The sequence below is a fragment of the Macrotis lagotis genome, chromosome 1, assembly GCF_037893015.1.
Source record: "Macrotis lagotis isolate mMagLag1 chromosome 1, bilby.v1.9.chrom.fasta, whole genome shotgun sequence".
NCBI classification, from domain to species: domain Eukaryota; kingdom Metazoa; phylum Chordata; class Mammalia; order Peramelemorphia; family Peramelidae; genus Macrotis; species Macrotis lagotis.
In genome coordinates, this window is record NC_133658.1 from 464,488,094 (window position 1) to 464,504,048 (window position 15,955).

At 35.6% G+C, this 15,955-nt stretch overlaps 1 protein-coding gene across 5 annotated transcripts in view; it reads left to right on the forward strand.

The window, feature by feature from the left end:
* The first annotated feature begins 1,915 nt into the window (after nt 1–1,915).
* Nucleotides 1,916–15,955, forward strand: part of PNPLA4 (patatin like domain 4, phospholipase and triacylglycerol lipase) — a 36,930-nt gene continuing 22,890 nt past the window's right edge. The window contains exons 1-4 of one of the 5 annotated variants that reach the window (XM_074213599.1): nt 1,916–2,647; nt 4,781–4,965; nt 9,264–9,358; nt 9,535–9,670. In XM_074213599.1, coding sequence (XP_074069700.1) covers nt 2,404–2,647; nt 4,781–4,965; nt 9,264–9,358; nt 9,535–9,670 — 660 coding nt within the window. In that variant the 5' untranslated portion in view covers nt 1,916–2,403. The other 4 variants (XM_074213598.1, XM_074213602.1, XM_074213601.1 and 1 more) reach the window with 4 other exon arrangements.

Below are 15,955 nucleotides of genomic sequence, written 5' to 3' on the forward strand. Positions count from 1 at the left end.
TCTGTGGTTTTATTATACTCTATGTCTTTTCTTCCACTTACCCCAGGAATCTTGTGCCTCTTGCATTGGAGTTCATATCCTCATTCCTACTTGTCTAGATTCCTGTTTCTCTAAGGTCAGGACCCTCAAAAGTCACTGGAACCATGAACAGGCAGCCTCTCTTATTCTATTTCTTGACCAAGGAAAGATGATGTAATTCCAGATATATTGAGTTCAAGTTGACTATATAATATCCTGTTTGTTATAGCTCATTGCTCTTCATATTTTATATACTTAATTAACAATTCTCCAATCAAGCCCTTCACACTTGGGCTACTATTTATTTTTCCACGTTCTTTCTCTCTCTCTTCATATATACATACATATATATATATATATATATATATATATATAATGCTACATTCTAGTCTATTTGCTATTTCCCCATACATGACATTGATTTGACCTTTCATAGATTGTCTCCTACAACTAAAATTCTCTCCATCCTCACTTATACCTCTTGGAACTTTTACAAACTCGAAGCCTTATACTTGAATTGTCATCTTATTCAAGAAATTTTTCACTCAGTTCTCTCTTTACTCTTCCACTTCACCCTCCAACACTGTCCATTTATTTCATATAGTGTTTTTATTTGCCTGAGAATATACCTGTTTTCAGTCCCCTTCAGCATCCTGAGGAAGCCTAGGGATCCCTTCTTAGAAAATTGAAATGCTCTGAGATCCATAAAATGAAATGCATAAGATTATAAAGAAAATCAATTATATTGAAATAGTCATTTTTCTTTAAAAACTTACTCTAGTAGAATCTAAATTTCTTGGTGGCAGAAATCATTTCACTATATCCACACTAAATAGCATGAGTCTTGAAGGACTTTATACACACAATCAGCTATTGTTTTTAATGTTTGTAAGTGACTAAGCTTTGTGTATGTATGTATGTATGTATGTATATATATATATATATATATAATTTCATAATTCACTTACTTGTATCTTATCCATCTGGACTTATCTGGATCATTCAAAGATATTGTATTATTTTAATTCATGAGAGAGAAATACAATATGAGGGGAAAGACTGGAAAGAAAGCCTTCACATAATGTCATAAATTTGGAAAATTTTACTTGTGGAACCAAAATCTAATGGGTAAAATGTCAGAATGTCAAATGTAGGCATCATTTTTAGATAATTTCTTTCATGGTTAAATTAAGTTTGCCATATGTCTGGTATTTGTCCAGACAGTTTAGAAATCCAGGTTTCCATCTGGTGTCTGGGCAAACCTGCTGAAAATCTAGGAGTGCAACAACAGCTGTTACTGCTATTGCTCCCTCCAAGACTCTGTTTTTACCATTCTTGGATCCCAACAAGGCAATTTTTAATTTGAATTGCTTAAAAATTTCAATCCTACTTAAAAGCTTTAAATTAAGGTTAACAGAGGAAGTTAAAAGGGAAGTTTTTAGGAGAGGCAGAAGATTCAGCAACACCGAATAAAAGAATAGAAGCAAAAGAAATACCCTTAGAGGTAGAATTCAGCCCAGCTAGGAGGAGAAATTTGAGGATCTAATAGGTTAAATTGAATTTTTCAAAGACAATATGATTAGCAAGAGCATATGTCAAGACCAGAGCCTAGATATCCTGCCTTGAAGGTTCACTAAACCAGGAGCAGTATGTATACCTTCCATTTTTCTATGAGTTGGACTTTTAGTAGATGTAATGCTTCTCAGTTGAGGAAGGATGGTGCTGTATTACTTCTTTCCTTTAGCCGTTTAGACATCAATTTGGATAGACGCTGCCCTTAGCATTTATAGAGTAAACACTAGTTTGAGTGTAGACGGTAAACTTTGAACAAAGCACTGTGCTTGCAAGCTTGGATTTTACTGTTCCCTAACAGGCTCATAATTGCTGGGAGCCAGGAGAGGCGCAAGGGCACCTCCAGGACTAGCAGCGGCTCATTTGAATGGAAAAACAACTCTGGGTTGACCAAAGCCTCCTCCAGACTTCAGCATTCAGCCTAAGCAACCCCTGGAGGTGTCCGCCAAGAGCAGCAGGGTCACAGCCCGAACAAACAAAAAAGAACAAAACACCAAACGGTAGAAGAAAAAGGAGACCGAGGGCGGCAAGGAAGAGGGAATAATTGTGAAAATGCCCGTTCCCGGAGCAGTTGGGAACTGGCAAGGCCTGAAACGGCCCTGTTCGGATTATTTCCAGAAATCCTAGTGGCAAAATATCTTCATTTGCGTCACAATACAGGATGTCAAGAAAGGAAAAAAAACAAAACAAAACGAGGGCAGTCCCGGCTGCCTGCCGGTGGCCCGGCTTATTTTTCTCTCCTTTTCTTTCCTCCCCTCCCCCGCGTTTGTACTCAATGCGGGAAACGAAGCTTCTCAAGGCCCGCGCGGAGGAATGTCGGCCCGCGCGGAGGAATGTCGGCCCTGGAGTCTCCTTGTTGGGGACAGAGCGCGGCCGGATCTCAAGAACCGCCTCTGGGAGTGCGACCTTGAGGAAGGACGCGCCCAGCCGGGGACGAAGCGAGGGGCGCCGCGGGCCCCGGGCCTAGCGTCGGGACGCCAACGCGCCTGCGCGTGTTGCTCCCCCTCCCCCACCCTTGGGCCCTGTGGGACGGACGGCCCCGCAGAAATGCAAGGAGGTCTCATTTCGGGGGGGGGTTAAGTGATAGATATATAGGGCTCCTGTTACGGAGAGTATTGCAGGGTAAGAAATACTAAAAATGTTGTCAAAGGGGAATAAAAAAAACACAGGAAGCACAGGTAAAATGCATCGCGCATGCGCAACAATTTGTGCGGGCTCCTAGGTCTAGCATGGCGCCATCCGCGCCTGCGCAAAGCTTCTCTATCACTTCACCCTGTCTTCACCCGGGTCTTCTCCTTCCCCGGTTCATTTTCATCCTCTCAAGATTTAGTTTTACTTTTTAAGAATAAGACGCTTTGATTTAGGCAGGGGGCTTGGGCGACGTTCCCATGGGTGCGTTGCCGTGATAAGCCGCCATGTTAGGGGGCGTGGCTAACCGGCTCCCTAGGAAGAGTGGGAGCTGTTATTTTTTCCCCCCGATTTTCTAGTCCTTTCCCTCTTCTGGGTTCGCCCCTCCCCCCGCCCTGGGCCGCTCCAGTTCCGGAAAGAGAAAGTCCCGGGCGGGGGCGCGCACGTGCGCGTCCCCGAGCTCGGCGGCGCTGGGAACGCGACTGAGAGGGCGGGAGTTGAGTGGCCGGCGGGATCCAATCTGAGTGTGCCAAGGGCGGGCTAATTCAGCATGAATGTACCCCAGGCCAGAATTGGTATGATGGAGAAGCGGGGGAAGGAGCAGGGAGGGCGATGACACGGAGCCCCAGTACACGAAGGCACCCCATTTCGCCCTTTCGACCTTGGGGCGCCCCGGGACCCCGAGCCCGGAAGCTCGGCCCGGGCTGCCCGTGACCTTCAGCCCGCGTTTTCCTACTTTATGGCCGGATGGCTGGAACTGAGACCCCCCGGATCGGAGGCGGAGTGCGCTGGGGGGAAGCAGTGGCGGAACTTGACCTTCGGTCATCCCCTCTCACTTCTCCTTTAAAAAAAATTAATCGGGGCTCAGCGAAATATAATCATGCTCACCCAGTTGAGTTCTGGGAGAAGAGCTCTTGGTAAATATAAAAGCACTTCTCCCGGGAATGAAACCGCCATCCTTCCGCAACAAATAATGTATTTTTGGAAAAAAGAATTAGAAATTGATGTATAATGCTGTATAATGAAATCAGATCCTTTGCGATGAATATAACTCGAATTTTAAATTTTTTTCCTGCGGAAGCCCGTTTTGGTGAATGCATTTTCCTCTTTCCAAAGGCAATGAAAGCAAGCTTCTGTTGGGTCTCAAGGAAGTGGAGAGCTTGGGGTCAACATTGGTTCTATTGTACTGTTCCCCACCCCATTCATGAGACCTATTCAGTTGCCTAAAAGCAGAATAGAGAAAGCTTTTGAGGGAAGACAAGCTGTATCTCAAGGGCAAAAGTTCTGTACTCCTAGGCTAGAGAGGTTTTTAAAGTGACCTGTTCAAGTATACTTTCTTAAAGGCAGAGAATTTCTAGGTGAGGTGGACAGATCATTTCATCTTTAATGGTCTGTCAAATGATGCCTTCAGCCTAAATGTCTTGAGGGAATATATTTGCCAGTGAAATGTTGATATTAGATATATGAACAAAAGATTAAATATGTTTATAATATATATATATATATGAAGGTTTGTGTAATCTCATTTTATTTTAAAATACATAAAGCTTACTAAATTATTGGGTTAATTATACTAGCATTTGAATTCTAATGACAAATAAGGAAAAACATGTAATATATTTAAAATTTAGGTCCCAGGCTGTTAACTAGTATAATCCCTGTTAATTTTACACTATTCGATTTTTAGTAATAATTGACAAAGATTAGCAATTCTTTTAAAGGTCAGGAAAAGACCAAATAATATGTCTGAGGTGGGAAAAGTTAAAAAAAATAGAAGGAAAGAAATAGGTGGTGAGAATCAACTGAACAAATAAGGAGTTAAGTATAGCCATCTTTTTATTAAAATTGCTTTTCGGTTATTAAAGATAATTCAGCTACTGAGCTAAAATGAAATTAAATCCCTGTGTTTTGCAACACTGGATTGACTATATTTTAAAAAACATTTTGATGAAAATATTTGATTTCAAATTTCAATAAGCAAGAAAAATTACTAAAAACTGATGTAAAGGATAACTACGATGTCTTGGATTTTTTTTTCTGACTTTAATGTCTCATTTCTCAGCAAGAATGAAGCACATCAACCTGTCCTTTGCAGCTTGTGGATTTCTGGGAATATACCACTTGGGGGCAGCATCTGCACTTCACAAACATGGCAAACAGTTACTAAAAGTTGTGAAGGCCTTTGCTGGAGCTTCTGCTGGATCTTTGGTTGCAACTGTTCTGTTAACTGCACCAGGAAAAATAGAGGTAATTAAGTAGAAACTAAAATATGTGCCTTGTGGAGAAATTAGTATAAAATATCAGGTTTTAATTTTAGCTTTACCAAAATGTTAAATTTGAAAAATAGTCTTAGTATTAAAATCTTAAAATTGAGTCATTTGGAATCTGTGCCTCTCCCCCTCCTCCATATACTACTATTTTTTAAAACATGATTACCTTGGGGAGAAGCTGAGGGGAAGGAAATATTTTTTTTCTAGTTTAATTATTCTCAGATATCAGTTTTGCTTTTTTTTTTTCTCAAAGGGAATTTCTTTCATAAGCATATATAGAGATATATATATAGTTTTTTTAAAAAAGCTTAATAAATTGAGCAACCTCTCTATTTCTTTTGTCTTCAGAAAAAATTTTCCCCTTTCAAATATGAGGACAAAATTCCTGATTTTGGTCTCAGTAATAAAGTCAACTAATCTTGCTTTTGATGCATAAATATTTTCAATTCAGTTCTGTTGTCTGATTTATAGAACGATTCCCTGGTTCTTGTTTTTTTCCTTTGCTCCTTCTCTCTCCTTTCTCCCCTCCCCCAACCATGAAAGAAAAAATTGTCTTTGTCACCTGTTTTCCTTTGTAGCATTATTTGTTTTTTATCACATTTAGTCAAACATTAGTGTTTTTATCTGCTCATAACTAATATCCTAAACCTGTAATAAGAAGGTATTGTATTTTAAAAATAGGCTTTGAATAGGAATGCAGTTCTCCATTCATTTAAAAAAAAATAAGCATGTACTGGAGCACTGTGCCATAGATACAAACTGGGTAAGATATAAACTCTGTTTTACATACTATATGTAAAAGGCTTCAGCTTTACATAAATAATCACAAAGTCAAGTCTGTTTCTTAAAAATTACTTAGTAGGAAACATTGGAAGCTAGCATTTTAAAGGCATTTTATCTTGAGGCAAAACATATCTTCTCCCAGTAACATTGATCAATGCAGAATTAAATAGTTAAGATAAGACTGAAACCCATAACATCAGAGCAAAAGAGCTTATGTGAGTAATATAAGCAGAAACACTCAAATATCAGTAACTTCCCCTTCCATTTTGTTTTTGCTATTTTCTAGAAATAATTGTAGAAATTTTGTAGAAATTTGCTACTCTGACTCTGAGCAGCATGATACAATGAAAAGAGTGCCAATTTAGACCTGAGAGATTTGCATTCCAGATCTTGCTACCTGTATGACTTTGGAGAAATGATTTAACCAATCTGGCCTCATCAGTTAAATGAGGGGTTTTACTAGTTGACCTTTGAGATCCCTTTTAGTTTATATCTATGATTCTATGACTATTTTGTAAACATTTCCTAGATGGATTTGGATTTTACTTCTGTATCACAGAGCAAGATAAATATATAAAGACCCATGAGTCTCCCTACTATCATCCTTTGTATTCTTCATTGCAGCTACCAGAGTACTTGATCTACCAGGTCCATGAGTCCATGATCTACCTTTTTTTTTCCCCTTGGGAGTCAAAAGCAGGAGGGAAGAGAGCCTGTGATTTCGATTTGTAAAGAAGTCCTAGCTCCTTTTTCCCAAGTAGATTAGTGATTATTTCCATAATTTAGAATCTTAAAATGTTTACTTGGGAATTCAGGTTTCACTTGACCAGTTTATGCCAGAGAAGAGATTTGAATCTAGATCATTATGACTTCCAGGCCAGTTCAGTAAATTGCTATGTCAAGCTACCTGAATGAATGAAAGAATGAAGTGTTTACTTTGTGCAAAGCCCTGTGCTAATAAACAATGGGAATAAGCATTTTTAAAAAGACTATTCCTGGGGCGGCTAGGTGGCACAGTGGATAGAGCACGGGCCCTGGAGTCAGGAGTACCTGGGTTCAAATCTGGTCTCAGACACTTAATAATTACTTAGCTGTGTGGCCTTGGGCAAGCCACTTAACCCTATTTGCCTTGCAAAAACCTTTTTTTTAAAAAAAAAAAGACTATTCCTGTTTTCAAGGAGCTCACATTCTAATGAAGGTTTCAGATGTGAGTCAAAACAGAAAATTTCTTAGGGTTCAGTGACAAAACAGACAAAACTTCTTTAAAGTCATTTCCCCCTGATAAAACAATATTGTTTTCTGATGTTGAACTGTTTGACAGTGTGAAGGACTTTGGCAGTAAATTTCTTTTTTAGGTCTATGCTAATGACTGTAGCATCTGCAAAAATGTTTTTCAGGCTATATCTCCATAGAAAATGCTTCCCAGGATGGCAAAGTCAGTACTTTCTATTCCTAAGATTCTTGGGTTTAGGGTCTTGGAGTGGGGAAATGATAGTCAAAGTAATGGTGGTGATTTGACTTGCCTGACACTTGATGCCTCCTGTATGTCCCTTAGAGTGCCTTGCTACTTTAGCTAGGCTGGCTTGCCTGTTCTGTGAGAGGGCAGTTGTTTGCCAGTTGGTGAGGATTGTTGGCATTGCTGACTATTATGTACTGTGGTTGGAAAGGAGACTTGTGGTCTGAAGGATGTTTCCATTTCCAAGATTCTTGTGCCTATCTGTCTATTGTTGGCAATTGAGCAGCATTATTGCTGATGGCAATGAACAAGATGGGGGGCCCCTTTTCTACAATGACCGTGTCACTCCAACCTGATGCTATCATTGTGCCTTTCTTTTCTTTGATTTCCCTTTGGTACCATTTTGACAACTCAGGACTTGCTTCCTGATAGACAAGTAGTCATTAATTCCTGCCTTTTCCTTCTACATTTTAACTAACTAGGAGAGTCAGAGAACTTGGGTTCCACTCCTGACTCTAGTACTTATTATGTACATATTATTATTATTGTTGTTATTATTATTATTATTATTATTATCATTATTATATGATCTTCAGAATGTCCTTTATCCTCCTTGGGCCTTAACTTCATCATCTATCTAATAAGGACTTTGGATTAGATGGCCTTTGAGATTCCTTCCAGCCGTAGATTTTTGAACTTCTAGTTTCTCTTAATTGTTATAGTCAAATGATTTGTTTTCAACAACTACCCTACAATTGACCTTATAACTACCATCATCCTTGTTAATTTTAATTAATGAATATGAAAGTATTTCCTTCCTTTTTCATCTGATTTGTCATAGAAACTTAAAAATTTGCTTATATGCTGCATCATTAAGATGTAATAGTGTCCTGTTTACCTCATAAGGAGTTTACAAAATTAGATAAAAAAAGTGAAATGTTTTGCCTAAAACTATACTTTTTGTAACCTCTCTAGTTAATTAGTTTCATCAAATAACTCAAACATTCAAAATTCAGTAGAGCAACCACTTAAGCTTATTTCTTTTCTTTTTTTGCAATTACTTAACTTTTACAATTTCTTAATACTGAATTAATTAATGTCATTGATTTCCTTGTGAAGTTCAGGGCAGGGAAGTTTGCTTAGGATTCCTTTTACACAACATTTCTTATTCCCATCTCCATGCCTTTTTTACAAGACTGTCCCTTGCCTGGAATGCACTTTCACTTCAATTCAACCTCAGCAATTCCCCTTGATTTTTTTCAAAACTCAAGCAATTCTATTTTATTGTTTGTTAGTCCTGTTCCATGCCTCCCCCCCCCAATAATTTTAATTTGGTGTTTATTTTGTATTTAATTTTCTAGGTAAAGGATCTTTTCTCCTAATAGGCAATAAGCTTTTTGAAGGCAAGGGCTATTTTGTTTTTACTTTGTATCTCTAGAACTCAGTCCAATGCCTGGCCCATACATAGTAGGTGTTTATTTTATTAAATTGCTTTAGAATTCTATCTCTCTGGCTTTCTACCTGTGAGTTCTTGGATAAGTTACTTAACTCTTAGGTCACAGTTTCCTAATCTATGAAATGAAGGGTTTGAACTCTAGAGGATCTTTGATGTCCCTTCCAAGTCTAAATCTGTGAACCTGTGAACTTAGATTGACTCTTATGATTTCTGTCATCTTGTTTCATATTTAGAAACTTCCCTTTTTATTTATCTTTAACCAATTGGTCATGAAATATATTTATTCCATAAAAATGTCCCACTTAAAGAATTGGTATTCATCTCATTAGCTATATAATGCTTCCATAATTCCTTGTCAGATCAGTTTCCAACAGATCAATACACACCCAAATATTTTCATTGCTGTAAAAAAATTAATGAATTCATATTTTATACATGTATAATTGAACCAGAAGCAGCTGACACCAGTTATCTTTTAATTGGAGGGTAAATTAAGTCCTTGATATGTTGACAAACACTTTCCCCAAAATGATTTGTGGTTAAGATTTTGTTTAATTCTAGTGAATATCTTATTTTTCAGGAATGTAATGAATTTACATACAAATTTGCTGAAGAAATTAGAAAGCAGTACTTGGGTGCCATAACACCAGGTTATGATTTTATGGCACGTCTAAGGTACTTATTTATATTTCCTTTGTATTGTGTCTTATGTAAAACCAAGAGTATATGAAGACAAAGTACTGAATACTTTCTGTACAAACTGTGGCATACTCAGCACTCTCTCTTTTTAAATATTTACAATGTGTTCAATAATTAAAGGTGAATAATGCTTATCGTTTTCTCTTCTTTAGAGGAGGCATGGAGACCATTCTTCCTTCTAATGCTCATGAGTTAGCAGAGAATCGACTTTATGTATCTATCACTAACACAAAAACCAGAGAAAATTACTTAGTTTCACATTTTTCCTCTAGGGAAGACCTCATTAAGGTAAGGAAGTTACATATCAGCCTGTAAGAAAAGAGCCGGAATAGTGATTTTTTTTTCTTTTGTTCACTTTTTATAGATTTTAAAGATAAAGATTTTAAAAAAATTCTAGATGATGCTTTATAATTCTTATACTTGTATAGATTTCCCCTGGAAGAAATGGTCTCCCAAACCCATGTAATTTCCTTATTTATTTCTGATAATTTTCAGCTTCATGTTTATTCTGTGACATTGTTCATTGATTCTGTTGAGCGAGCTTGAAAATTAGTAGCATGAGAATTAAATATGCATGGAAAATTCTCTAACCAGCCAATTTACAATTAACAATATGCTTCTTAAGATAATGAATTAAGGAAAATGATGATTGTAAATGGAAAACAGGCAAACTCCATCTTCTAGTATCTTGGGTAACCTGAGTATTTTTTGCAATTGTAGGAAGCAGCTATATAGTCTATGATGTATAACTTCAATTATTGGGCTAAGTGAAGGGGGTAATATTCTGATTTGGTGAAAAGTCTAATTCCAGAATTATTCTTCAGTGGTAATTTTATCATTAAGAACTAATTGATTGACTATTAGTTGATGAATTCCTTGGCCATGGAAGGAAGCCCATGGAAAATAAAATTTGTTTAGCTTTTACTCCTCTTCTACTTCCACAATGACACTGAAGGATTAAAGAGGCTGTAGTAGTTTAGGAGAAGGAGCAAGTAGCAGACATATTTATAAAACAGTAGTGGTATAAACCTATTTCCTTTGATTCCATATCCTATACTCTTTCTTGTGTAAAAGGAATTAGGAAGGTTGTCCATTGTCTTCAAAAGTGGCAAGGCCTGAGTCTCTCCATGAGTCAAAATCACTCTATGGCCAACCAAGGAAAACACAAACTACAATTATAGGTAGATCAGGTGCAGGAGAAGTCACAGTAAAAAAGGTCACATCACCACCAGCAAGAATTTCTGACCTTTTGTCATCAGTAGACAGATAGAAGAGCCCTGGAACTGGCTTCTAGCTCTCACAACCATCAGCTGAGGAAGTAACTCCTGTGTAAAAGGAACCAGCTATCAGAAGAGAGAAGAAAATTATAGCCCCCCAAAAATTATGGCTCATAGACTTTCTTTAAAGTAAAAAAAAAAAAATTGGCAGAATTGGTTTCCTTCTCCCAAAGGCAGCAAAATTCTTAATTGTAAAAAGACAAATATGAAAATAATCATAACTTATTTACCAACATCTATAGTGGAGGATGATGAGGTAGAGGAAGGACTTGATAAGGTTCTTTAAACTATATAAATTTAACATGATGTATGCAGAGGAGTGGGAAAAATGTTAAAAAGACAAAAAAAAAAAAACCCTGTTAGATACTGAGGAGCATCACCTACATATAATGAATGCTTTATTTTTTTTTTGGTTTTTTGCAAGGCAATGGGGTTAAGTGACTTGTCTAAGGTCACACAGCTAGGTAATATGAAGTGTCTGTGGCTGGATTTAAACTTAGGTCCTCCTGATTACAGGCCTGGTGTTCTATCTACTGTACCACCTAGCTGCCCAGGAATTTATATCTTTATTTAAGTATGAATATTATTTTTATATGATGAATGCTATGTGTTTTTTGTATATAAAAACATACATATAGAAAAGAATTGGAAGGTGTTAAATACATTAATATATTTTATCACCATGAAATATAAATTTGAGCATATTCTAACAGAGGTAAATAGCTTGTTCCTCTTGTAACAGAATAAACTGTGGACAGATAAAGGGGATAAAGGCCAAAATTAATCTCAAAGTAAGAGAGTAAAAAGTTACACCAAGAACTGTAACACCTTCAACATGATCCACATAAATAAGCTGCTAAGGTTAAAAATAGTGAATTTTTAAAAAAAAGACATTTTCTAAAGTTTAACAAATTTAAAACAAACACTAAAAGAAGTCCAAAAGAGCCCAGAGTATATGGTAGCCAGAAGACATTTGATCTTACCAAGTGGATGGAGTTGGTAGCCAAGGGCAACACAGATTTAAAATACAAAATAATTTGTAAAACTATTGAGAAAAATGTGAGATATTACAAGTAGTTAAAGCAGCAGAATAGACTACAAAAACTTGGTATATAACCCAAATGAACTTTATCATCCCCAAAATATTGATACAACAGGACTAAAACAAATAGAATGTAATATCTTTTTAAATGACATTTTTTCCATAATCTATTTTCATCATTAGCAACAGAGGAGCCATTGTATTTGGGTCTCCTAGATCCTAGTTCCCAGTGTATTATTCAAAGAAATAGAATGCCACCAGAATGATGAAATAGGAAGGGGTGGCTGGATCAAGCCAATATCCACTAAGAAAATTCATGCTGCAAGAGACACAATCCTGAAAATATCGATTACTTTAAAAGATATGTATGAATATGTCTATATAAATAAACACATAAGGAAAAGGTAACAAAAAAATGAAAAAAATACTGATACCAGTTTTCCCCACCCCATCATGATCATGAGAATAAATAACTGCCATCTCAATCCACTTTTTTATTTTTTATCTACATGCATATTAAAAGGTATCTTTGATAAATAAATGATAAGGGAATATGCAGGCTTTAACAAATGATTCTCTGTAACTAACTATAATCACACATTTGACTAAAATGTGTTTAGAATACAATAACCTGCTGTTTATTACAGTTAAAAAATAAAAAAGCCTCTGGTTTACTAAAGAAAAATTCAACCTTAAAGAGACTCTTCTAGCAATGAATCTCTCAATTATATGCTAACCTTAGAAAAGATTCATTGATAATTCTTCACCTAGAAAGCTTTGTTCTATAACCTTCTTTTATTGAGGTCAAGCAAGACAAAACAAAAAATGTATGCTTTCCTAAAGTAGTTTGTCATTGTCACAGAGAGTATCTTTCACTGGGGCCAAATGGAAAAGAGATTCTTTGTGAATGAATGGTGTTCCTGTTTGTTGATTATATTGTAATTTCATCAATTCCCAGAATGTTACTGAGCCTCCCCCATGAGATTAATTATTACTAAAAACATATATATATATATATATATATATGTATATATGTATATATGTATATATATTTATATGCAGCAAAAATATATGAAAAAATTCAAAATTAGATAAGTGGTGAAAGAAACAGTTCTCAGCAAAATGGCAAACCTCTAAAGAACATTAGAAAGCATGCTGCAAATCACTGCTAATACCAAGAAGTCCTGAGGTTTGACCTTCTTATTGTTCAGTCATGTCTAACTCTTTGTGACCCTATGAACCATGATGTTTTCTTGGCAAAGATGCTGGACTGCTTTGCCATTTCCTTGTCTAGTGGGTTTAGGCAAACAAAGATTAAATGACTTGCTCAGGGTCACATAGCTGGTAAATATCTGAGTCCGAATTTGAATTCAGAACTTCCTGACTCCAGGCCTAATACTCGATTCGTTTAGCCACTTAGCTATTTGTTTGAACCAGCAAGTCAATAAATTGTCAAAGATTACACAAGATGGCAATGGTCAGTGTTAGAGAATTTGTGTAAAGATGAACACATGCTCTTTTGGTGGAGCTATAAATTGATCAAACAATTTGGGATTTGAGAAGAAAATTCCTAAGATGTCCATACTTTTAATCCAGAGATTTCATTGCTATGCATATACCTCAAGAAGTTTAGGCATAAAAAGAGCTCCATATATATATATATATATACATATGTATATGTGTATATATATATATATATAAATATATATATATATATATATATATATATATATATATATATATATATATATATATATATATATAGCAACACTTTTTGTAATAGCAAGAACTAGAAACAAACCAGATGATCTTTAATTGAGGAATATCTAAACAAGTTGTAGGATATGAATTTAATAATTTAGAAAACAGTTCAGTGTTTTTAACTGTCTTAAGCTGGTCCCTGGTATATATTTTCTTTTTACTTGAAATATTATTTTTCCAATTATATGCAATGGTAATTTTTCAATATTCATACATTTACAAATTTATGAGTTCTGCATTTTTCTACCCCCCCCCATGGCCATGAACAGTCTGGTAAAAGTTGTATGTGTACATTTGTTTCTAACATATTTACTTATTAGTTATGTTATGAAAAAGAAATTAGAACTTAGGGGAAAGAAAAACCCATGAGAAAGGAAGGAAAAACTAAAGAAGTTTTTAAAAAGTGAACATAGTATGTATTTAAGCTCCATAGTCCCCCCCCCCCCCCACTCTGGTTAATGGCATTGTCCACAGAAAGTCTCTTGGGGTTATCTTTGATTTCTAAGCTGCTGAGAGGAGCTGCATCTCTCAGAGTTGATTACCTCACAATGTTGTTGTGTACAATGTTAGCTTGATTCTATTCCTTCCTGTCAGCATCATATAATTCTTTCCATGCTTCTCTAAAATCCAACCACTCATGATTCCTTATAGAACAATATAGTACTCCGTAACATTCATATCCTAGTATATATTTTGACCATTTCTTTTTTTCCTTGGCTGCTCTGTGTTTACAAATCTTGGATAAGAAAATCCCTAAGTAGGGGCAGCTAGATGACACAGTGGATAGAGCACTGGCTTCGGACTCAGGAGGAACTGAGTTTAAATGCGACCTCAGACACTTAACAATTACCTAGCTGTGTGACCTTTGGCAAGTCATTTAACCCCATTGCCTTACAAAAACTAAAAAAAAGAAAAGAAAAGAAAAAGAAATCAATGTTATGCTAAGCAAAACAACAATGAAAAAGTGAGTTAGTTACAAGAGACAACTAGGGAGGACCTGAGTTCAAATTCAACCTCAGACATGTACAAGCTATGTGACCTTGAGAAAATCATTTAACCTCTGTTTACCTTAGTTTCCTTGTCTGTAAAAATAGAAATAATATTAACACCTACCTTCCTGGGTTGTTGTGAAAAGTAAATGATATATTTATAAAGTGTCTAACACAGTACCTGGTATGTAATACCTATTATTATTAGAGAGAAACATACAGGTTATTTTCAAAATCACAGAATTTCAATAATAGCAAATGTGAAAGAGGCAAAGAGGTATCAATGAGGAAAAGTCATTTCATTATCTGGTGATCAGCTCCACTGAACCCTTTGAAATGTTTAAAGAAAAATTAGAAGAAAACCATCAACAATGAACAATCTGGAAAATCATGGACAACAATTCTACAAAATGAGGGGGAGGCATATTTTTTTAATCTACCCTAAAGGAATTATTTGCCTTTATGAAATGACTTTTTTTCTTCCTTTTTTTCCTTCCTTTGTTTCTTTTTACTTTCTTTATTTCTTTTTCCTTTCTTTCTTTGAAATATGGAAGGGAAGCAAAGGGGATTTATAGAAAGATGACTGGAATGAAGTAGTCCAAATTTGTAGTATAAATTCTGTTATTCATTTACGGTATGTCACATAAGTTATGGCATTATGGCAAGTCACTTAAGTTCTGTGACCTCAACTTTTAGAATTGAAAAGTGATGATGATCATTATGATGGTGATGGTGATTTGTGATTCCTCTCATGTAAAAAAAAAAAGGAGTTTTAGATCTGATAGTGATTTTGTACCAGACTAGTAAAGCATTACTGAATGAAATTCCTCTGGATATTATTAGCATGGTAATATTTTTTATGAATATTATTACTTTTATAGTGCTTGAAAACTAATACTTGTAATCTTATTTATATCAATAATCTCTATAGCAAATTGTTTCCTTCAGAGTACAAAGATATGTTTAAGCTCATCCCAGATCCAGAGTATAAACAGCTTTTGAATATGGAATCCAAATAGGGTAACAGTTTGCCATTCAATTAATGAGCAATATACATATAAATACATGTATAATTCTAGCTTTATAACCTGTAAAAACTATGCCATATTTGTCATTTACTATAAATTATAGCTAAATCATAGAACTGAAAAGAACCCTAAGGACATTTAGTCTAACTAGACTCAGTTAATTTTATCTGTGAAATGATATTTAGAGATCTTAGGAAGTCTTAATATCTTAAGATTTTTAAATTTGTAATTGACCCCAGATTATACAGCTACCTATTTACAAAGTTGGGACAAAATCCTGGTCTCCTGATTCACAATTCTTTTTTGCTATATTAATATTACAAAATTATCTGTTTACATGTATTTTAGTCTTAGTTGGGCAGTTGTTTTAATATTCTGTCATTATTATATTCATTTCCATCACCATAACTGACGTTTATATGGAGATTTTTCAAAAGCTTTTGTACATGCATCATTTAATTTTATTCGCTCCCATC